The sequence below is a fragment of the Pleurodeles waltl genome, chromosome 7, assembly GCF_031143425.1.
Source record: "Pleurodeles waltl isolate 20211129_DDA chromosome 7, aPleWal1.hap1.20221129, whole genome shotgun sequence".
NCBI lineage: Eukaryota > Metazoa > Chordata > Amphibia > Caudata > Salamandridae > Pleurodeles > Pleurodeles waltl.
The window spans coordinates 1,270,439,233-1,270,464,581 of NC_090446.1; the positions used below are offsets into that span (position 1 = coordinate 1,270,439,233).

The 25,349-nt window shown below is 46.2% G+C and overlaps 1 protein-coding gene across 6 annotated transcripts in view; it reads left to right on the plus strand.

Moving 5' to 3' along the window:
• The window catches only part of LOC138246161 (zinc finger protein 354C-like), a 301,773-nt gene that overhangs the window by 70,806 nt on the left and 205,618 nt on the right, over window positions 1–25,349 (plus strand). For all 6 annotated transcript variants that reach the window (XM_069200466.1, XM_069200467.1, XM_069200468.1 and 3 more), the window contains 2 exons: window positions 4,943–5,069; window positions 8,115–8,228. In XM_069200466.1, coding sequence (XP_069056567.1) covers window positions 4,943–5,069; window positions 8,115–8,228 — 241 coding nt within the window. The remainder of the gene's footprint in view (window positions 1–4,942; window positions 5,070–8,114; window positions 8,229–25,349) is intronic.

Genomic DNA, 25,349 nt, shown 5'->3' on the forward strand with positions numbered 1-25,349 from the left:
GGAAACATATCTAATAGTTTCCTGAGCATGATTTGTGACACTGAACTGAAGAGATTCTCCTCTGGTGTCCAGATGAATAATTCCATGCCTGTCTGTGTAAAAAAAGACCTTGAGGTGTCAATCAAACAATCAATCAATTTTTGGAAAGCGCGGCTACTCACCCATTAGCGTCTCAAGGCGCTGGGAGGGAGGGGAAAGGCCTCATCCGAAGAGCCAAGTCTTGAGGTTCTTCCTGAAGATGGTGAGCGATGGGCTTTGTCTGAGGTGCAGGGGTAGGTTGTTCCAGCTCTTTGCTTCGATGTAGGTGAAGGATTGTCCTCAGTGGTGGTTTTACAAATGGGAGGGATGGTGGCAGGGCCAGCTGGGCAGAGCGAAGGGATCTGGCGGGGTGTGGAAGGAGACGTAGTGGTTCAGGTAGGCTGGCCCTGCGTTGTGTATGGCCTTGTACGTGTGGGTGAGTAGCTTGAAGGTAATTTGTTTCTCGACTGTGAGCCAGTGGAGGGTCCTCAGATGATGGGAGATATTTTCTCGGAGTGGGAGGTCCAGGATGAGTCCGGCAGAGGTGTTCTGGCTGAGTTGTAGTTTTGTGATGTTTCCAGTCTAGGTGCCGGCGTAGAGGGCGTTGCCGTAGTCGAGTTTGCGTGTGATTAAGGTGTGGGTGACTGTCCTGCGGCAGTCTGCTGGGATCCATCTGATGATCTTCTGAAGTTTGCGGAGTGTGTGCCAGCATGAGGAGGCAACTGAGTTTACCTGGCAGGTCATGGATAGGTTGGAGTCGAGGATGATGCCTAGGTTGCGGGCATGCTCAGTCGGTGCACGGGAGGGCTAAGGGATGTGGGCCACCAGGAGTCGTCCCAAGCTGAGGTGGCGTTTCTGAAGATGATGAGCTCAATCTTGTCAGAGTTGAGCTTGAGGCAGCTTTCTCTCATCCAGCTGGCGACAGCTTCCATTACTGAGTGGAAGTTCCTTTTGGCCCTGTCCAGGTCTTTGGTGAGGGAAATGATGAGTTGTGTGTCATCGGCATATGACACAATGTTCATACCGTGGCTTCTGATGATGGCTGCGAGAGGGGCCATGTATATGTTGAATAGTGTGGGACTCAGTGAGGATCCTTGGAGGACTCCGCAATTGACTCCTGTGGGTCTGGATGTGTAGGATAGGAGTCTGACCCTCTGAGTCCTTCCAGAGAGGAAGGAGTGGATCTATTCCAGAGCTCTTCCGCAGATTCCTATGTTGTGGAGTCTGGTGCTTAGAGTGATGTGGGAGACCATGTTGAAGGCTACTGAGGGGTCAAGGAGTATGGGTGCTGCAGTGTGACCCTGGTCTAGGAGTAATCGGATGTCATTGATGGCTGCCAGGAGGGCTGTCTCCTTGCTGTGGTTGCTGCGGAAACTGGACTGGGAGCTGTCTAGGGAGTTGTAGGCCTCCATGGAATTCCATAGTTGTGCGTTGATTGTTCTGTCCAGTACTGTGGTGGGTTAGGGTGGCAGCGAGATGGGCCGGAAATTCTTTAGTTCTGATGGGTGATGGAAGTGCTGGCTCTGATGTATATGTGTGTTGGAAGGGGTCCGTGGGAGCTCTGGAGTTGGTGCTGTTCATGCTGGTGATTGTTTCCTCCGTGGTGAGCGTGGACCAGCTGTGGATGGTCTGGGTGGGTTCTGGGTGGGTTGGTCGCAGGTTCCGGTGCCTGGACTTTCCGGGAGGAAGATGTAATGATCTTGCTGTGGAAAATGGTGGCGAGTTTGTCTACAGAGGTCCTGTGACTGAGGGATGCTGCTGGCTTCAGAGGGGGGAAATGTGAACTCGGTGATGACTGAGAAGAGTTCCTGAGAGTTTTGTGCGGAGGAGTTGATGGGATTCTGGAGTGTGTCTTTCCTTGCATTCTTGAAGTTTTGGCGGTGGGCCACGGTTGCGTCTCTGAAGGAGGCAACGTCTTCGCTGGTTTGGCTGTTCCTCCATTTTTTCTCTAAACGTCTGCGGGTACGCATTTATTCTTGGAGTTTGGTGGTGAACCAGCTGGCCTTCTTAGGTACGAGTTTGGCCGATGTCACCCGGAGTGGGTCTAGAGTGTCAACGCATTCAGTGATCCATACGTTGCGATTGCGCGCTGCTGTGTTGGCGTCATCGGAGGGAGGAGGGAGGGATTTGGCGAGAGATGAGGTGAGTTGCTCGTTGGTGTATTCCTGAACTCCTGCCTATGTTTATAATTTCTTTGCTTCCAAACTAGGTTTTCGTTTTCCAAATACATTTACATGCATGCATACATGGTGAGTTAAGGTATGCAAAAGGATATTGGCACTCATTATGAGCCTGGCAGTCATGAGACCACCAGCCTCGCTGTGGCAGTCCTTCTGTTGCGGAGCCGTTGGTAAGGACCGCCACATTATGAGTTGTGGGGCTTGTCAGATGCCAAGCCTCCAGAACTCCGTCTGGCCACCCCGTGCGGTGGAGGTGCTCACCGCCGCACCCGGCGGTGAGCACCTCCAACCCGGCGACAGGCTCAGCCTGCCAACCGGATTAGGAGGCTGCAGACCACTGTGGCGGTCAGCCCTCCAGGAAAACCCTGGTGGTCACGCACCCAGCGACAATAATCTCCATTCCCGACGCCGGTACACACATGCACACATGTCCCCACACCTGTCCACACACTCACAAACACCTCCCATCCCTTCACGCATGCATGCATTCACATGCATAACCACTCAGCATACGCATACATACACACAGACATCCCCACTCACTCGCAAACATGCACACAAACACCCCCACTCACTCTCATTCATTAACACAGACGTCCCAGTACACGTTCACATACACGCACACATACATACACGCATGCATTCACCACCCTCCTCCCCCTCCGCAGACACGCACACACCCACCCAAACACACAGACACCGCCCCCCCTTTCGGGCACCCACTTACCTTCTCTGTCGGGGAGGATGTCCAAGAGGGGATGGGTCCTGGTGGTCTTGCATCGCCAGCACCACCACGCCATCAGGACTCTGCCAAGCCGTATTACGGCTTGTAATACAGCAGGCAGAGTCCTGCTGCAGTAGCGGTGCTGGAATATGCACCCGCCCCTTTGGAATTGACTTCTGCCCAGAAATGGGCATAAGTCCTTCAAGGACTCCTAATATGGCGGGCAAAATACCACCAGCACTGATGGTCTTTTGCCTGCAGCGGTTTCGGTGGTCCTAGAAAAGGACCACCAAAGTCATAATGAGGCCCATTATCTGCACCTATACGGGTGGTCGAATAGATTTGTCGAGCCTGCATACCCTAAACGTATCTAATTAACCGTACTTTACCATACCTAACATAACCAAGTCATACCTTATAATTACCTTACCCTTCCTACCTAGTTAAGTTGGTTGTGCAGTGTGCATATCTTACACATTCCTTTAGATGATAGTTTTGAGATAAAACTTCATTTTATCAACATTGAAGAAATTATTAAACACTTACCTATTAATTTCAGCAATTGTTAAACTTTGTTATTAAAGTAACACAACCTAACATTGCCCAAATATGTTAACAGGCACAAAACATACCACCTTACAAACACTCACAGTGCACTTTAGAACAAATGGAATGTAACAGGTCTACAACCTCACAACAACCAATCTGCACTTAAAAAAACTTTTAACATTAAATTAGGCTTGAAGTATATCAACATGTCACTAATACTCCATCCCTTCTTAAAAGGTAGCTACAAAAAAAACAACCAACACATTGCAACTAACTCTTCCACTACACAGCTTCTACCTTCATGATTTAGTACTACTGTACAGCTCCAAGATTTTCAATATTAAACTAGCCATATGCATACATTAGTATTTTTTTAATGTAAATATTACAACTTAATTTGTTTTCAGTTAGTTTTAAAAGGCTTACATTTCCATTGTATTATTTGTATTCTAATGTTGTAAGTATGTATGCTTACGTAACAATTAAGTAATCTTGAAAAATTAAATAAAAATGTAACAAGATCATTCTCTTTGAATACATTTTCAACAAAATTAAAAATTGCTATGTACAATGTAAATACACGCCAGACATTTACCTGTTAAATTTCAAATAGTCTTCAGCAATGACCATGTTCTCGAAATTATTAAACTAACACAAACTAACACTCCCCAAACATCGTACAAACTAACTAACCAATGCGGTCTGTATATTTCTGCTGAACGTCAATTATCTCGAACAACTAAATAAAAATGTGACAAGATCCTCCTTTTTAAACAAATTTCCAACAAAATTAACAGCTACTACATACAGCGATGATAATTAATTTTGCCAATCCGAGTTAATATTTTGAGCTGGACTTGTGTGTAAAAAGCAGCAATGTATTTCTTCTGCTGATTATGCTTATGTGAATAGTTCAATAGATTTAACGACCAAGATGATGATTTCCAAGCTTTCTGGCTACCTGTTTTGTGAATTAATTTGGTATTTGTTGAGGCAGCAGTTGCTTTACCCCTTTGTGTGTTGAAATGTAGATCATAGGACCAATGCACCAGCTGTATATCACAAGTAAGGTATAGGACGGAGCATCAGCCTAGTAAGTGAGCTCCAGCGTTACAAAAATAAACTTTGTTGTCCTACATTAATGTACCTCCACCTCTTTGACCGAAATGTATGAATATGCAAGCAGGCTGTGATAAGTTAAGGTTAGTTAACTTGTGCAAATGTTCATTGAATTAATGGGATTTTACCTGTCAGTGGTGAAATGTTCATTTGTAGATGTTTTATGTATGTGCATTACTGTACATTGGAAGGAACAAAAGCCAAACGGTTAAAGCATTGAATTGAATGCCTGCAGTGCATTTTGATAAGGACTTTTCAAGGAAGCACATTTGTAATAATGGACAGAATTATATCATTGTGTTTCTTTCAAATAAACTGCTTATATTGAGCATTCTGGACTTTGTTGTTTCAGGTGCCTGTAACATTCCATGATGTAGCTGTGTATTTCTCTGAAGATGAGTGGGAAGGTCTGGAGGAATGGCGAAAGGAACTATACCTGAACATTATGCGTGAAATCCACTGCGTGTTGATTTCTATGGGTAAGAACACTTACTGCATGGAAGATTTGGTCTCAAAATGCCAACAGGTTTGAAGCATGTAATCAGTGAAAGGTATTTGGTATAGCTGATCCAAAGGTTATTTTCCCCACCAGAGCTGTGTGCTAAAATGCAGAGTGCTAAAATTACAGCTTCATCTGCAAGGATTATGTTTGCCACTCCTTTATATATTTGGTACCAAAGTTTAGATTAATTGACTGCAGCAATTGCTAAATCCGGTGGCAAGACTGCTGTAACCTAAGAAAATATAACCACGTCAAACTTGCCTTAAAAGTATTTTCTTGGCTCCAAGTGCATTTACAGTTGCATGTGTTCAAGGTACCTGCAGAAACTGCCATCAGACTGCATTCCGATTAGAGGCTTATACTATGCCATCACACAGACCATTTATCAGCACATATTTCCATTGAACAGGCAAGGGGAAAGTACTTAGCAGTGCATGGTTTAGTGTGTGACGTGGTCTCGTTCACTCCCACAGAGCACTCAGTCACCTACTTTTGAGGGTATTCTTGAAAAACCGAAATATTTAAAGAAGTAAACTGTGGGTGCCAAAGGCTTCTGTATGATTCAGTGAAGCAGTGCCACCCTTCTCTGTCACAGTTTTCTGGGTTACACTGTGCTTTCCTCTGGTGGGATCATCAGCTGAAAGTGCTACATGTCATTTATTTTTTAAGGGTCGCTGCTGCCTCCTCAGTGTTAGAAATGGGGTCTCTGGTTGGCAGTCAGTTTGCACTCTGTTCAAGCAGGGATCCTCACTCTAGTCAGGGTAAGGGAGATACACACTTAGGAAAACCCATGCTCAACCACTTGGTAGCTTCGCACAAGCAGTCAGGCTTATCTCAAACACAATATGTAAAGTATTTGTACCAACACACACAGTTATACAGTGAAAACACCACATAAATGACACAACACCAGTTTAGAAAAATAGCCAATATTTATCTAAATCAAAGGACCAAAATGACAAAAATTCAACATACACAAGCAAAGTTATGAATTTTTAAAGTAAAAAGAGTCTTAATCCATAGAAAGCAACAGATGCATTGTATTTACACAAAGTGCCTGGTTTGTGTCAAAAATAAAGCAGCACAGATGAGTGTGGGTCAGAAAAATCAGCAATGTGTCGATTCCTGACCCGCAAGTGAGGTTGTGCGTCATTTATTCTCCAGTCCGGTAGGCGATGCGTTGTTTTTCTCTCCAGCAGAAGAGCAATGCATCGATTTCTGGATGGGTAACCTCGGGTCCCCGCAGGTTCACTTTGATTTTGATGCTCAGCAATGATGCGTACAAAATCCTGGGACACGTTGATGAAGAGCTAAGCTGATTGGCAGCTGCAAGGGGGTGTTGCTTCAATTTCCCAGCCGTGATGCAGGTGCTGCATCGATTTTTCTCCCGCTCGGCTTCTGTGCGTGGATTTCAGTCTTGGTTCCACCAGCTTCTTCTTTCAAGGGGCCCGGGACTGGATTGAGCACCACTTGGCAGGGTAGGAGTCTCAACAAGAGAGTCCAGGTGCTGGCAGAGGAAGTCTTTGATGCCCCTGAGACTTCAGAACAGGGGGCAAGCTCAGTCCATGCCCTTGGAGACACTTCACAAGCAAGAAAACACAGCAAAGCCCAGTCTTTGTCCTCTCTCAGGCAGAAGCCGCACGTGCAGGCCAACCGAGCAAAGCACACTCACCGGCAAAGGGGCAGTACTCCTCCTCCAGCTCTTCTCCTTGGCAGAGGTGGCTCTTGATCCAGAAGTAAACTAAAAATCTCTGGTTTTGGGTCCACAACTTATACTCCTTTCTACTTTTGAAGAAGGCAAACTTCACATAGAAGTCTCTTTTGTTCACAAGATCCTGCCTTGCCCAGGCCTGACTCCATACACAGACCAGTGGGTTGGAGACTGCATTGTGTGAGGGCAGGCACAGGCCTTTCATTTCTAAGTGTCAGCTCCTCCCTCCCCACTCTAGCCCAGGAGACTCATCAGGATATGCAGGCTACACCCAAGCTCTCTATGTGTCACTGTCTAGAGGGAATTTAAAAACATCCTAACTGTCAGTCTGGCCCCGACATGGATTCCTCAGGCAGGCAGAGGCACAGAATGGTTAAGCAAGAAACTTTCTAAAAGTGGCATTTTCAAAGTGACAATCTAGAAACCAACTTTACCATAAGGTGTATTTTAAAAATGTGAGTTCAGAGACTCCAAACTCCAAATCTGTACCTGCTCCCAATGTGTACCTGCACTTAAAAGATATTTAAAGTCAGTCCCCATGTTAACCTATGAGAGGGATAGGCCTTGCAATAGTGAAAAACAAATTTGGCAGTATTTCACTGTAAAACACTATAGTACATGTACTACCTTTAGCGTACACTGCACCTTGCTCATGTGGCTACGTAGGGCCTACCTTAGGGGTGCCTTAAATGTACAAAAAGGGAAGGTTTGGGCCTGGCAAGTAGGTACACTTGCCAGGTCGAATTGGCAGTACACAACTGCACACACAGACACTGCAGTTGCAGGTCTGAGACATGTTTGCTGGACTACTCGTGTTGGTGGCACAATCAGTACTGCAGGCCCACTAGTAGCATTTGATTTACAGGCCCTGGGCACCTCTAGTGCGCTTTTCGAGGGACTTAGTAGGAAATCAAATATGCCAATCGGGGTTAACCACTCATAAACACAATTTACATAGGAAGCATTTGCACTTTAGCACTGGTCAGCAGTGGTAAAATGCCCAGAGTACCACAAACCAGCAAAATCAAAGTCCACCACACAGTCAAGACATAGGAAACAGAGACAAAAAGACAGGGGAGACTATGCCAAGGATGCCAGGTCTTACACTCAGCTTATGCTGTTTGCAATATGACGCAAAAATCATATTTATCTATATGTGTGTAATGAAAAAACATGTTTTATTAAATGCAAAACAGAAACATCTTCGTTTACAGGTGTTTAATGGGAAACCCTAAATTGTCTTTTGCCATTTTGTTGAAGTCCGACATCTGTGTAAGATTTTTTTTTATTTGCTTCCATCTATTTACACAGGTTATTCAATTGTCAATCCTGATACGTTGTTTCGGATAAAAAAAGAGGAAAAGCCTTATGTATCTAATCACCTTGTCTGCAAGAAGCGAGAAAGCTTCCCAAGCCGTAGTTCAGGTGAGTTATGGTGGAGTAGTATGATAATAAGTTTGAAGTCTTTTCTTGCAGTCCTGTAGTAGCCGGTTCTGGGCTGTATCATGTGTGGATGCTGTTTTTTATTTCTAGTGTCCCAAGGCCATCCGTATTATTGGACATCAAATGGGTAAATATGTTACTCACTTTGGGCATTTTCCTTTTCAGGGACAGCAACCTCAAGCTGGCAGGGCTTACTGTAGACCAGGGAGCTCCAACCTTTTCAGTAGTAAGAGCTACATGTGTTCAGCGAAAATCATTCCAAGCTACTATATTATTAGTGCCGTACACATCAGAAATAAATATATATGTGCCCACCCTATGCAAGGTTACTAGCCATGATCACCTCCATGCCGAATTACCAGCAGTAATGTAAAAAAGCCTTGTCACTATTCAATATTTATTGTTTGTTTCAGCTCCTAAAGTCACAATAAATAAAAACAGTTGGTTAAAACATAATTCATGAATACTTAAAACATATAAGATGAGATCAAATAACATCATAATAGCAAATAGCACATAAGTTCTGAAATCTATAATTTCGGCAGCTACAAGACAGTATTATAATAAAGCATATGCCACACCAATAAGCCTAGAGTACAGAGTCCAGGAGCTCTCCACAAGTATTGTTCTGGCAAAAATAACCAATTGATGCATCAGCGCAGAGTGGGACTATTTTAAGGTGCACCTGCAGGGGAACGTAAGTGCAATCCAACATATAACCAAAAAAAAACGGCCCACTAGAACCTCTAGCACAGCATATTTGTCAGGAATCTGGTGAATGGGGTAGGTCAGGTGATGCAATCTGAGTCCTTGCACGCAATTGATATGATCCTTTACTTTCAGGATCTCTGATCTGAAGAAGATCTACCTGTAGCTGCTCATACTTTACACTGCTTGGGTATTCATATCTATCAGGATATGAAGGACTTGCTTGTAGGCAGCATTGTGAGGTCAATTAGTTCACTTCCATCACAAATTGCTTTTTGGGTCACTGCCCATATCGGTTGCGGGCCAGCTGGCCCTGGCGAAGATAGTCATGTGACCGCGCCTCCTGTATTATTTTGTGAACCTTCCAGTGGTAGTATTGGCTTGGGTGTTTGGATTACTGAATACTTTGTTAGGGGACCTAACCTGGGGTATTGGGCTCCGCAGGATGGACCATACTTAATTACAGCTTCCTACGAGTAAGGGTGGCCTGGGGGCCCCCGACTTTAAGGCTCACTCCATAGTGGGGCAGTTACAGTGGATATCTTATTGGCTAGCTGGCCATAATTTGTCGGAATAGGTTGCGTGCTGGCCCAGATCAACTGTGGTCAATTCCATAGATTGTTATGCCCCAGTGGGACCCCCCTGCGAATGTGTCGCCTGCTTTAGGTAGCCCTTGCCTACTGGAAACCAGTGCTGGGATACACTGCAATAGCCTCAACATATGCACCGAATATTCCTCTTTGCGTTCTTCCTACATCCCCTGGAACTCTCACAGTGTGTAGTCTGATTCCTTGGGAACAGGAAACCGGAGGGAGCGACAGTGGGATCACTATTTCAGGATGGTACGCTACTGTCCTATGCGGATTTTGTGCATGTAAGGGATCCCAGAGATATTATTTTTGACACGTGCCATCATAGTCGGATACGTGCAGCAGCATTGGGCCCCAGATGGGAGAGAACCCGACGTCCATGAATTGCTTAAGGCAGTGCACACCATGTGGCTGGCGCTCTCACGGGCTTCCTACTCATATGGAGGTGTTGCTGAATCCTGTAAAACAGACTTGGGAAACAGACCTCCGTCGAGAAATCCTTGATAAAGACTGGGCACGTATACTTGAATATCCTAAACACGTCTCTCGCAATTCTTGTTTTATATGTATCCGGTTTTCTGTTCTGCACAGGCATATCTAGCACCACATAGGGTGGCTAAGATGTTCCCCACCGCCTCCTCCGGCTGCCCCCAGTGTAAGGCTCCGGAGGCCAACTTCTTACATATGGTATGGCCTTGTCCTTGCTTATCCACATACTGAGCAGGGGTAGCGTTAGCCTTATCGGAAGTTATGGGTTAGAGCAATGGGGTACGCTGGTGCACTGTCTTCTTGGCCTCCCTCCACGGCCTGAGGTTTCAGGGTAATATTGTGCTTTGTAGATTTGGCCTTGCTATAGGCGAAGAGGCTCATAACGCGACAATAGAAATTCCTGACAGCCCCGACGTTAGACAGATTGCAGGGCGAGGTGGCCCACTGGGGACTTACCTAGAGTGATACTCTTTGCTGAGAGGAGTATTGCAAAAAGCCTATCACCCTGAAATGGGATGCTCTTTTAAAGGGGTTTAAAGCACAGGACATGGCACCAGATTAACCATTTTTGCATATACTTTACAGGGATTCTCGGTGCAGTTACTACTCCGTTGGTAATCCACACTACGCCTAGTGAATCTGTTGACAATGCTATGGGTTCTTATCTGGATGGTGGTTTGGATAGGTCCCCTCTCTCCACAGTCCATTCAGGTGTAATGTCATTTAGCTCCCCCCCCCCCCATGCTTATACCACTTCTGTATCCCCTCTTGTGTGTTGATGCAATTTGGGTTTCCCAGATTAGGTGACATGGTCAATGGATTTAGGGGAGGGTTTGAAGGGGTTAGAGTTCATCCTACTTTAGTTTGCAGTACAATTATATGTCCTGTAGCATAAACGACTTGACTGGGTCTCTGTGTAACTCCCATTTGTTTCATCACTGTTATTCCCATGTCTGTCGTTTCTGTAAGCACTGTCATGCCTTAATAAAAATGCAAAAGAGTTTGTGTTGAAAAAAAAACAACTAAAAAAACAGTGAGCTGTTGAAACATTAATTAAAAAAATAGATGTGTGTATATAAATCATATCAGGGAACACAGACAGCGAGGTTTCAACCATGATTACGCTCCAGGCAGAATCAGTCAAATAAGGGGGTCCATATAGAAAATAAGGCAGGTGCAACATCCGACTAGAAGAACACATACATAAAAGCATAAAGAACAGACCCAGTGGCAAAGGTCCCTCCATAGTGGATCATTCAGTTGATGTAATACCTAAAGCAGCGGGCAGCTCTCTCCGGCATGGGCAAGCAGCCCACAAATATGATGCTGTGGAATTGAGTACATATCTATCTTCGGTTCCGGAGGAAGGAAACAATATTGGTTTAACACAATTAACTCCATTAAGTCTAAAAAGGGCATATAGCCACCGCCTGCCTGCAGTCATAATTTGTGCAAAACAGCAAGAAGTGTAGTAAATTGTCCTTCCCTCCACATTTACAATTCCAGTATTCGAAATCAGCAGCAAGCCTATAGCTTCTAACTAGATAATCCGTGGTCGCAAGGATCCCCACTCTGTGTTTTAGATACAATGATCGCTTGAGCTCAGGGTAGATCAAATCCAGGTAGAACATGCCCAGTGGGCCATAGTCGCTGCTGAAATAATTACCTAAAATAGATCTTGGCTTGAACAACAAACACTGACTCATCTTGTATTCACGAAAGCGATCCTTAATCAGATTTGCTGTATTCTGCCTTATTCTACCCTGGTCAATCCAGAGGGAGCCCATCTGCAGCTTTTTCAAGTGACCAACTGTTCCTACCACAACCACCATCTGAGTTTGCGTTTTCCAAAAGACCGTTAGTATATCCTTGCCTTTGGATTTCTCCACCAGCCTGACCCAATAATGCACCAGTCTGAAGACTGCTACCTCTTTGATTGGGGGTAAGCTATGTTGTGCATAAAGTGTCAATAGGGGGTGCCCAGCCCCTGTCTCAGCAAAGCTCTTAAGAAATTGTTCACAACCAATTGCAACTGCCGTAAATTTGCATACTCCCAAAGTTCAGCCCCATAAAGTGCTCCTTCTACTTTTCCTGTATATTTGTATAATGATAAAATATAACTATTACGTCTGGCAACTGCCTATCATCTATACTTAAGGACTGCCCCAGCCATTTCTCCCAGGACTGGAGTTGCCATCTGAATGTGGTTCACTCATTGCGATTTCTCTGCAAACCGGATCCCCAGATAGTTGTACTGCTCGACAATGTCAATGGGGATACAATCTATCATAAGCTTGCGCTTGGGACAGGGGATGGTCTAAGTACCATACTCTTTGTTTTGCTTCCATTGATGGTCAGGGATTTCCTATTACAATAATCCATAAAGTGCTTTAAGAACCTATTAATGGTGTGTTCTGTTTGCACCGTTAGTACTGCATGATTGGTGAATAGTAATATTGTAAAGCCTTTTCCAGCTATAATAGAGATATCTAGAGGTTCACCTAGTAAATATTTCACTGCATCGTTGAAAAAAAGGCTGAAAAGTAGAAGCACCAGCACACAGCCTTGCCGTACACCCTTTTCTACTGGGAAGTTTTCACTGCACTCTCCACCCAGCCCGTACCTGACTGTAGCGGTATTGTCGGGGTAGAGAGCCATTATTGCCCGTACCTGGGTGATATCGGTTCCCCTGTTCAACACATGACCTCCACAGCTTGTCAAACGCTGCTTTTAAATCCATGAATATCAGGCAATGTGAAGATTTCCTTATGACAGTAAACTTGTATGAAATCATAATCAGCCTGCTTGGTCGAAAGTGCCTATACGTGTCCTGAAGCCCATTTGTACCTCTGTCACAATATTGTGACTATCAACCCAGCCCTGTAACCGATAACGTAGGGCTTTCACTGCCCCATCCAAGCGAGAAATTGGGTGATTGTTGGTTGCCCTTCTTGAAAATAGGTACAGTAGTAGCTGAACGTTAGGAGGATGGAACAGTGTTTTCAGTCAGGGCCGAGTTGAATGTTTTAGTAAGGACCTTAGCCCATAGATGAGGCTCCTCCTAAAAATATCATCAGGGACTAAGTTAGTGCCTGGTGCCTTGTGTTTCTTAAAAGCACTCAATGCAATCTCCACATCCTGTACTAAGATATTAATTTCGCAATGACCTCCAGAGGGATCCTTACCAACTGGTAGGTGGCCAGGCTGGCCTGTGGAAGCAGAACCATACAGATCACTAAAATGTTGGCCCCACACTGTTGTGTGGCTTTCTGAAGCATTAATTACTCCCCTTCAACAACTGCGTGACAAGTTTGCAGAACCACTTGGTGTTTTTTCCAGAGTGGTCTTCCTCAGCCCCTCCCATAAAAAGTTTTGAAGTTGTGACTTATAAATGTTTAGGAGAGGTTTGCACTCTTGCTTGCTTCTTCGAAATAATGCTTCACTCTGAGTCCAGTGGCACCCTAGAAGAGCCTGTGAGACAGCTTTCTTCATGCGGAGGCATTCATCATCGTACCAGTTATACCATTTGTTCTGCCTCCCATCAGTATGACAGTTATGGTCCCAGTTGGATTGGACCATAAGAGTTTCAGCTCTTCTAGCATGTTGTTATAAGCCCCAAGAGTACTTCCACTATGTTCAGCTGGGGTTTTGAGAATAATAGAACCAGACTTTGTCACTATACATTAGAGCAGCGGGAATTCATGAAGATATTTCTCATTAATCAATCTTATTCTCATCCTGAAGTGATTTTGTGGCCATAGTTCACCATGCTAGTACTGTTGGAACTAGTACTCCATTCAGGTCTCAGGGCTTGCAAGGAGAACCTCAGGATCACTCTCCACTTTACTGATAACTGTCAGATTGTGCACACACTCCCAACCCTCAATGTAGATTATAGTGTAATCGATTAGTGCCAATCTTCTCCCATTATCGTACGTCACTTTGGCAGTATTGTCTGAAACAGTAGGACGAATAATAAAAGGCAACCAGTAATTTATCAAGAAATTAGAAAATGCATTGCCCTTCTTTGTTGATTTAAAACCACTCATAGCTGTCTCAAGAATACCCAGGTAGTGATCTTCCATAAGAACCTGACTGCTGACAATGGTGTTGGATGGTTGTGTATTTGTCACTTTAAACCAATTACAGATGCTTCTCCCTTTTACCCTCATCACACAATTTACAGGCAGCAATATCTTCCCTGATGGAACAGATGTAGGAGACAAAATACAAAGTCCCCTCCACCCCCCAACTCATCTGGACCTCCGGGGACCACCCAGGGGGAATATAAACATTCAACATATTAATCACATCACCTTCACCTTCAGGGCTGGTGGACCAGGTCCTCACATGGAGTACATTGGGAGGCAGATAAGCTGCCCCTAAAGACTCTGGCGGTCATTCTGACCGCGGCGGTCGGCGGTCGCCGCCCGCCATGCGGTTACCGCCGGTCGCCGCCCACCATGCGGTTACCGCCGAATGGCCGCTCTGCGGTCAGGAGACCGCAGCGGCCATTCTGGCTTTCCCGCTGGGCCGGCGGGCGACCGCCAAAAGGCCGCCCGCCGGCCCAACGGGAAAGCCCCTGCAACGAGGAAGCCGGCTCCGAATGGAGCCGGCGGAGTTGCAGGGGTGCGACGGGTGCAGTGGCACCCGTCGAAAATCTGTATGGGGCCCTGTTAGGCAGGCATGGGCAGTGCAGGGGCCCCACGACACCCGTTCCCGCCATCCTGGTTCTGGCGGTGAGAACCGCCAGAAACAGGCTGGCGGGAAGGGGGTCGGAATCCCCATGGCGGCGCTGCAAGCAGCGCCGCCATGGAGGATTCCCTGGGCCAGGGGAAAACCGGCGGGAAACCGCCGGTTCCCCTTTTCTGACCGCGGCTTTACAGCCGCGGTCAGAATAGCCCAGGAAGCACCGCCAGCCTATTGGCGGTGCTTCCGCTGCCCTCCGAATGAGGGCCTCTGTCTTGCACTGCAATTTACATGATACCCACAGTGCAAGTCCAATTTCTGGAGCGCTTGGCCGGTATACTTATGTTTAAGAAACCATTTGTGCTAATTTTGCCAGGACCCAAGTTTCCTGGAAACAGCATATGGAATGTTGGTCAATAAACTTTAACCAGTGCTTGTCTTCCGTTTTGCTAGTCAAGTCCACAGTGTTTCAGGATAAAATATACAAACAATCTGTTCTGACACTACCCGTTTCATTGGCCCTGGGTCTTCCATAGACCCTCTACGTGGCCAACTTTGAGCCTCTTCTCCTTGTCCAGTGTCAGAACATGGCAGGACCTCGATGCCCATAACGCAGAGGTCAGCAGCATGACTAAGCACCAGCCTAGAATTGCCTAGCACTATGAACTCGACCTTAGATGAATAGGCATTGCTCCCACCCAATCCTGGTCCCGGAGGTTGGCTAATCAACTTTACTATCTTTATATCTTCTGATGAGACGACCCTTACCTCCAGGATCCCATAAAAAAGGGCTGGCAGCCTTAGCCTGTTCATTGGATTCTTAGAGCCAAAATCTAGAAAGAGTGCAGTAAATTTCAGACAACAATTGGCTGCTTTTTGATTGATTCTGGTAGTAACGTCTGAGCATGAACTATTAATCACTCGTTTGTCTTTCTCGTTGCCTCTTGCTCTCACAAATATCTAAACAAGGAGGCTTAAAGCTGGAAGCTTCCCTGGGCCTTCTATCTCCTCTGGGGGACTGATACACCGGCACCCTGTCAGCGAGGTTCCACGACCTTCTAAAGGAGTCATCACACTTCATGGCTCAGGTGTAGTCCCGACTTCAGTCCCTCAGTAGCTCTTCTCGTGGGTCGACATTTCTTTTTGTGTAACCATTTTTTTAACTGTACATCATGCCTTGTTCCTTCGGAATAATTTGTGACTCGACCGCCATTACGCTGCATATTTATGTTATTCTTAGTGCGTTTTTTTCACTTACATCATTTATATCATCTATGCATCTGGTGGGAGAGTTGGAAGTTGGATCTCGGCCAAGAACACTCTCTGTTGTCTCAGTACATGCCAAACAGGTATTAGGAAGAGCACTGTTCGAACACTCCGTGGCATTGCAGAACAACCACTATAACGTATATCACAAATAAATATCCCGACTGGCTATCACCGAGAATCGCAGTGCTTGAGTTTGAGTTGGGAGTTGAGGTGGTTTCTGACTCCTTCTCAGTCTTCTGGAAGAAGCTTGTTATTAACTTGAGGGGGCAGATATTAGATGTCCCCCTGTACAAAATTCAATGCGTCTAATTGTTGCTACCAACAGTGATCTTGTACACCTAAAGCATAGGCAGAATAGGCAGACTGTGCCGTTAATTAGCAAGTTGATGCAGTGGGGTTGGTAACTGTAGCGCTGCTTGACTCTCCAGACACTACAACCTGTTTCCAATCTGCTCACAAGGAAGCAGCATGAGCACGCTGCAAGGGGTATGGCCCTCCACGGTACAGGCAACAGACTACTCAGCAAACAAGTCTCACCCACGTAATGCAGGCTGCCTCTGCTTGTAGAGGGTCTGGCCCAGCCTGAGCACTTACTGCCAGCTTACTCATATCCCTACAACTCTGGATCTTTTTTTTCATACAGAAAACTCCAACCGCTGTTTTATCCTGCTGGTGACGGTACTTCACTTGATACAGCCGCTTTCAGTCTGCCTGACCCCCCTCTACCTTCACCTCCTCTCAAATGACAGTGAGGAGTAATATGATCCTTCTAGGTTCTCGACTTACTGCTCTGTCAGCAGCTTATCCCTGGCTTTTGCCCGTATCGCGTACCTGTGCAGGAGGATAGCGCTGGAGAAATCTCAAAGGACACTAATTGCTTGGCAGCGAGAGTCAATCATCCACTGTCAGTTGTCGAATATCTGGAGTCTAGATTCTAGACTGGTCAGGATAGGCAGGGCAGGGCAGAAAAACTAAGCGGTGGGTTCGAAATGGGCCCATTCTCTCAACACTTCCGGAGTGTTGCTCTTCCCTACTCCGATCCACTGGGATCCGCTCTGACCCGCTGAGAACAGACCCCTGACCTAGGCTTGCGGTACTCTGGCCTTGGACCCCAGGATGCGGGTTGCAGACTCCTGTCTCAGTTGTGTCACTGCCACAGTCTCCACTGTCTCCTCTCAGCGTGCAGTGTTTCCCTGCCTTCTCGCAGCGTTGCAGCATCCTCTTCTCACAGCATGGCCTCCTATTGCAGGGTCGTCTTCTCACAGTGTTGCCTCCCACCTCACTGCATTGCCTCCCTCTCACCTCACGGCCTCCCTCTCGCCCCATTGCCTCCCACTTACCACCCTCTTACCCTGTTGCCTCCCTCTTACCGTGTTGCTTGCCTCTCACTGTATTTACCCCGTTGCCTCCCATTTACCCCGTTGCCTCCCACTTACCCCGTTGCCTCCCTCTCACCGTGTTGCCTCCCTCTCACTGCATTGTCCATTTTGAATGCCTCTACAAGGGTAATACATAACAGCCACAGCTACAATGCCCCGGACACCAAAGTAATAATACTAAGGTAATGATACCAGTAATAAGTCTCCCGATGATGCATGCTTATCATTTATCAGTTTTAATATATATATATATATATAAATTATGGGCTTTGAAAATGCACACATTTTCATGTTGAATACTCACTTTTCAGTTTTGGTATATGTATGTCAATTCAACCAAGCAAAAGCTTCTAATTTAGTAGGCTGGGCTGCACACAAGACAGCTACTCAAGGGTTCCTGTGGAGCTACAGAAGCTCACGAGCTACTCATTGGAGAAGCTTGCACTAGACAATGGTAGAGGATTAGAAACAGATGCACAATGACACAGTGAAAGACACTTTGTTGTGCCTGTGCTCTGTTTTGAAAGAAGAATACAACATTTATTTACAGGTAGGTTTATTAAAAATGTATAATTATGATGCAAATCAAACACCTCAGTAGAGATACATCCCCAGACATATTTATTAACGTTTATGCATTAGTCACTAGTCTTTCTATAACATTGACACAATTGCCAATGTTTTCTTCTGGGGATTGCTCTTGGGGGAAGGCTTTAAGGCATGTTGATGTTTCTTATGTGTTCATCAACAATCTTGGTGGGACACAGGTAGCGACTTTGCTATGATGCATCTGCTTTGTCTGTGTCAGTGGCCTCTTGCTCTTGGTGCACTGGGTGAGTAAGAGAAACAAAACGCCAGGTGCTGTGTTTACAGTCAAATATAGTAAAAGTGTATTCACCCATGTCCCTTTACACCCCCACACAAACAATTCTTTCTTCAACATCAAGGACTTTGAGCAGGTTTTGGGTACCTACACTCCCAGTGCCCAGATCCAGTAGTTACAGGGAGATTAGGGAGACTGTTTAAGGACAAAACCAGTCTTTAATAGGGGGCAGATAACAGTGAGACATTAACCATAATAAATCATTTGGGGAACGCCAAACTTGTGCCTCAACTGCCTGTGCAGTTCATTATTTTCCAGTCGTGGGGCTCTCACGTGACTTGGGACATCCTCTAGGCCCCAGGTCTTAAGTATTTCTAACTGAGAACTGTACTGCAGGGTTTGGGAAGAATCGTCATTTAAACTACTTGTGCACTGTTGCTTCCTTTCTTCTGCCCTTTGTTGCACCCCCTTTGCTGTGCCCCCCCTTTTGCCTCTGGCTCCTTCCTACTTGTATCTTTTGTTGCTTCTTCATAGTAGCTTTTGCCCCTTACTTTTGCACCTTATCCCGCTTTCCACCCCTTGTGGTTCCCCCTTCTTGCTTCCCTCCTGCACCCTTGCTGCTTCCTGCTTTGCTCCCTTTGTGGAATCCTGCCTTTGTGCTCCTTGCTATTTCTCTTTTACGCCCAGCACTGTCTCCCCTCCACCCAGTGCTGTTTTCCAACAGCTTCCTTCGGTTCTAACGGCGCACTATACTACTCGCCTTGAACCCTATCCCAAGCTCTCTTCCAACAAATGCCCTCTTGAACTGCTTCACTTGCACCTTTCTCTGCCTTCAGCCTTGTTAACATCTATCATTTTGATCTTTGTATAGTAAAAGTTTTTTTGCCAAGCTTTGTGCAGAGAAAAGATGTTTGCCAAATTTAAGAAATATACAAGAAAGGTAGAACATGGGTAGCCACCATCAGACTTCTGTAAACAGCAGTTACAGTACAGGTGGTATTTTGAAGGCACGCACAATCTAGTGATGCATCAACCATGTGATGCATTTTTATGTTTGTACTCCCTTCAAATTTATGTTGATCTGTTCATGAAATAACGTATTTAAACAAACAAAACGCCTTCTATAAAGTTCATACATATTGACTTTGTGAATTCCTTTTCGTCAGGCTAACAATTGGAAGGTTTGTGGCCCTCAAACTGTTTTGCTTGACACTGTGTGGTTTATGTATGTGTATGTGTCTATATATATATATATATGTTCGATGGCATGTGTAGCTGCAGATACACATGCTGTGCATTATCCTGCCATCTAGTGTTGGGCTCGGAGTGTTACAAGTTGTTTTTCTTCGAAGAAGTCTTTTCGAGTCACGGGACCGAGTGGCTCCTCCCTTTCGGCTCCATTGCGCATGGGCGTCGACTCCATCTTAGATTGTTTTCCCCGCAAATGGTGAGGTAGGAGTTGGTAAAGTAAGGATACTAGAGTTGCCCATGCAATGGAGTAGAAATTTATGTACATATTGTGTATCAAAGGAATGTTTATTTACATATTTACAATTTACATGCAACTAAAACGGCTACAGGCTCCCGCGGAGGTGGGAGGGCGCATGTGAATCTGCAGCGCAACATGCCACGAACAGATGTAAACTGGGTAAGTGACATTTTCCGTTCGATGGCATGTGTAGCTGCAGATACACATGCTGTGCATAGACTACAAAGCAGTAATCTCCCCAAAAGCGGTGGTCAGCCTGTAGGAGTTGAAGTTGTCTGAAATAATGTTCTCAGTACAGCCTGTCCTACTGTGGCTTGTTGTGTTGCTAACACATCTACACAGTAATGCTTAGTGAATGTATGGGCCGTAGACCAGGTGGCTGCCTTACAAATCTCTGTCATTGGTATATTTCCAAGAAAAGCCATTGTGGCGCCTTTTTTACTAGTGGAATGTGCTCTTGGAGTAATGGGTAATTCTCTCTTAGCTTTAAGGTAACAGGTCTGAATGCATTTGACTATCCATCTGGCAATGCCTTGTTTGGATATAGGGTTACCTGCGTGAGGTTTTTGGAAAGCTACGAATAATTGTTTTGTTTTTCGAAATTGTTTTGTTCTATCAATGTAATACATTAGCGCTCTTTTAATGTCTAATTTATGCAGTGCCCTTTCTGGTATTGATTCTGGTTGTGGAAAGAAGACTGGGAGTTCCACAGTTTGGTTTAGATGAAACGGTGATATGACTTTTGGTAAAAAATTTGGATTTGTACAGAGAACCACTTATGTTTATGTATCTGTATAAAGGGTTCTTGGATAGTAAATGCCTGTATTTTGCTAACTCTTCGTAGAGAAGTGATGGCTATTAGAAAGGCTACTTTCCAAGTCAAGAATTGGATTTGACAAGAATGCATGGGTTCAAATGGTGGACCCATGAGTCGTGTTAGTACAATATTAAGATTCCACGAAGGTACTGGTGGTGTTCTTGGGGGTATGATTCTTTTTAGTCCCTCCATAAAGGCCTTGAATACTGGGATTCTAAAAAGCAATTTTGTATGTGTAACCTGCAAATAAGCAGATATTGCAGTGAGATGGATTTTAATGGAAGAAAAAGCAAGAAGTATTAAATGAGAGACATAGAACATTATTAAATAAGGGTCTCACATTTTTTCCCCAGCGCAAGAATGGACTTGGCAACAGCAAGGATTAATCTTTACAAATGTAGAAATTACGAAAATATTATGCATTACAGAAGAGAGCTATGAAAAATCAGGCAGTTCTTCCTGGAAAGGATATAGTTTCAATGAGAGCTCTTGCTGGGCTGGAAATGGAGCTTCATGATTCTGAAGATACGGTAGTGCAGGAGAACGTCTCGGATGTGGAATTTTGCCTGTTAATGGGTATTGAAACATCTATAGGCACTGGATGGAAAATGAAGTCAAAATTTTGCCCACAATTGCCACCTGGAATTAAAGTGCATCTTTTCCAAGAAATAGTGACAGGCAGATTGAACGATATATATTTCAAAAAAGTAAACAAGAAATATGTTGGTAAAATGAGAAACATGACATTGAATGATTGGCAAGCATTAAAGGAACTACAGAATGGGAAAGAAATTGTGATTAAATCCTCAGACGAATATGAACATATATATATAGTGTTTGAGAGTGCTTCGTCAAGTGGGGGCCGAGAAAATGGAGGCCCCAAAACGTTCTTTCCACATGCAGTTTCACATTGGGATTTTTAGACATGACTGGAGCCCAAACCGCTGGATAGAATTACACCAAATTTGACAGAAAACTAGATCTTGGCCCGGAAAGCGTGCTTTTTGTAATTTGGTGTAAATCTGTTCAGTAGTTTTGTAGATATTAAAGGAAACAACATACAGATATCTAGAGACGTAGATTCTCCGCAGATCTGTCATATCTCAAGCTGAGATCTGGCTGGCAACCAACACTTCATGCAGGAAGTGTTGGCAGCCATTTTGGGACTTGGAGCTGAGTCCCAAAACAAAAGTTAAAAAGAGAAGGGAGCAGGGTTGTAATGTTCTGACCCCCTAGGCCTGGTGGTGTAGTCCCCCAGGGATCCTTCTAGGGCCAAAAAGCATTTTTTTCCCAACTTCAGTGGCAAAAATTGTGAAGGATCTGCAAATCCCCATGAAAATGAAAAAGTCTCCTGTGCTTGTTTAAACTCTGCCCTGAGATGAGCCAGGTCCCGGGGCCAATTTTATTAATAATTTGGGGAAGGCGTGCACGTGGCCTCCCTCCCTATGGCCAACCTTTGCCCCAGGGACCAACACCTCACCAAACCAGGTCAAAAATGTGGTGAAGGGGGGCTGCGCGGCCCCCCTCCACAGGCCGTTTATTGCTCCAGTGACTGCCACCTTGAGTGGCTGGGCCTTTAATTGAAGAGAGGGGCTGTTAGGGCCCCCTTATGGGCATTTTTTTATGCCCAGGGGACCACCACCTCCCCGGGGCCATCCAAAAATTAAGTAGTGGGAGAGAGCCGCACGACCCCCACCTTCCCAGGGCTTTGGCTAATTTGGAAGTGTAAGGGGGCCACGTAGCACCCCTCCCGGGCTGTTTTCTACCCTGGAGACCACTACCATCCTAAAAAAAATAAGAGGCAGGACCTCGTGGCCCCCCTCCAGGAGCCATTAATGGCCCTGGGGACCGCCACCTCCCAGGGCCGGGCTCCCTTTTTTCTGAAGTGCCCACCGTTGGGACATAGTCGTTTGCTGTCAGCTCTTGCCAAGCGAGAGCAAACTGTAGGATCACTCCTAGCGGGCGGTAGCGGCAAAACTGCTCCTGCTCATTGAGAGCGAAATTTTAATCTGTCAAGTAGGCAGGAAAACAGATGAAACAATTGCTCCTGCACGCAGGGAGCAGCACCCAGGTTATTCAGGAAAAAGTGGCTGGGGGATGGGGTCTCTGGGGCCAAAATCAGTCTGAGGAGGGGGTCCGTAAGGCCCCCTCCTCTTCCAATAATAGGCCGGACCCTGGGGGTGGGGTCTCTGGGGCCAAAATAGGCCTGAGCAGAGGGCCACTTGTATTCTGTACTGGATTGGCTGGGGCCAAGGAGATGGGGCTCCAGGCTAATTCAGCACAGGAAGAGGTGCCACGTGGCTCCCTTCCCGTTTCATGAATGGGCCAGGCCCTGGATGTTTGGGTCCCTGGGGCCAGAATTGGCTCAGGGAGGGGGGCCACGTGGCCAATTGGTGGAATGGGCGGGGGCTGCCACTTGGCCGCTGTCAAGTAGGCAGAAAAACAGATTAAACAATTCCTCCTGCATGCAGGGAGCAATATTTCTTGCTGCTCCCTACGTGCAGGAGCTATGGGACCGCAGGGGTATTGAGGCTCCCCCCGTGGGCTACAAAATTGTACACTGGGTGCCTTGGGTGGGGAAGGGGTCCCTGGGGTCAAAATTGGCCTGGGAAGAGGGTCCACGTGGCTCCCCTCTTCTTTTAGTAAGCAGGGTTGAGTGCCTAACGGGGGTTGGCCTTGTGGCCAACCCTCACCATGCACTGCCTTTGGCCATGCATGACGCGAAGTTGGGTGCCTATGGGGATTTAGCTGCAGGCCCTGCGGCCAGCACCCGCCACTCAGGCCTTTGGCCATGCCCGGCAAGGGTTGGATTAACGTAAGGTAATTTAATATTACTTTACGTTAAAAAAAACCTAAAAAAACAAAGGTTACAGGGCCGTTATACCTAGGAAATAGAATTTTAAAAAACGTAGAAATTCACTAAAAGACAAAGATTACAGGGACTTTATAGTTAGGTTCAGATTTTACATACACAAAACCATAGAAATTCAACAGGTATAGTTATACTTATCTCAAGACACTATAACTCGTGCTCTGAGGTAACTATAAGTTGCGCCCCCGCCGTGCACAGTTTTCTCATATATATACATATGTTCGATGGCATGTGTGGCTGTAGATACACATGCTTTGCATAACTCCGTCATTTATTGTTCGGTCCGGAGTGTTGCAAGTTGTTTATGTTCGAATAATCGTTTCGAGTCACAAGATGGAGTGACTACTCCTCTTGGTGATAATAGAATTCGCATTGAGGGGGTCATTACCGCCGCCCGCCAAACTTACGCAGCCAAATGACTGCTCCACGGTCAAAAGACCGCGGGCCATTCAGACTTTCCCGCTGGGCCGGCGGGCGCCCGCCAAGAGAGCGCCCGCCTGCCCAGCTGGCGCCTGCCAAGAGAGCGCCCGCCGGCCCAGCGGGAAAGGCCCTGCAACACAGAAGCCGGCTCCGAATGGAGGCGGCGGTGTTGCAGGGGTGCGACGGGTGCAGTTGCACCCGTCGCGATTTTCACTGTCTGCTATGCAGACAGTGAAAATCATGCTGGGGCCCTGTTAGGGGGCCCCTGCACTGCCCATGCCACTGGCATGGGCAGTGCAGGGGCCCCCAGGGGCCCCAGGACACCGTTCCCGCCATCCTGTTTCTGGCGGTGAAAACCGCCAGAAACAGGCTGGCGGGAAGGGGGTCGGAATCCCCATGGAGGATTCTCCCAGCCGGGGCTAATCCGGCGGGAAACAGCCGGACCCGGCTGGGCGACCGCGTCTGTACCACATGAAGCACCGCCAGCCTGTTGGCGGTAATTCCGTGGACAGCCACCCTGGCGGTCTTGGAATGAGGGCCTGAGTCCTTTATTAGATTGTTTTCCCTCCGCTGTCGGGTTCGGACGTGTATTTCTCTCACTCCGTCTTTCTTTTTGCCAGGGTATTGTATTTCGATTGCGTTTTCACTATCTAACACACTCAACCTGAATTTCTATGTCTGGGGTCGGTTAGCCTCCCCTTGGGGTGCCAGCTCCCGCCTCGGGCCCACTACTCTACGTGGTGTCAAGAAATGCAGGGCTGATGGAACACACTCCATTTCGGTTTTACCCTTGATGCCATTCGAAATTCTCCTACACCGACCAACACCTGGTGTGTAACCTATGCTTGTCCACAGATCATAAAAGAAGAAACCTACAACGCCAGTCGATCTTTTCAATTTAAAAAGACCCTCCGGGACCGAAGAGCGCGTCGATTGGAGATGACGTCTAAGACACCTGACAACACTCCTGATATCTTCAGGGAAGAGCATGTGTAGGAGAAGATTGAACACGAAGAGGCTTTCTCAGTAGAAGATTTGGGGTCGGATGTTCAGTCGGACATCGAAAGTCATCCTCTTTTATGTTAATATATAATTTGGATCCCATGCAGATAGCAAAATGACCCGTAAGAAAGTAGGGGCCAGATGTAGGAAGCATATTGCATGGTGCAAACTGCGAAAATCGCAGTTTGCACCATGCAAAATGCTCATCGCGATGCTCATTCACATTTTGCGAGTCAGTACCGACTCGCAAAATGTGAATGCGAATGCGACTCACAAATAGGAAGGGGTGTCCCTTTCCTATTTGAGACTTGCACCGCGATGCTAAATTGCTTTGTGAACGCGAACGCGGTCGCAAAGCAATACGCAGTTACCACCAGTTTTACACTGGTGGTAATCCATTCGCAAAAGGGAAGGGGTCCCTATGGGACCCCTTCCCCTTTGTGAATGTTGCCAAAAATGTTTTTTCAGAGCAGGAAGTGGTCCAGTGGACCACTGCCTACTCTGAAAAAACGAAACCAAATGGTTTTGTTATTTTTTTTGTATTGCAACTCGTTTT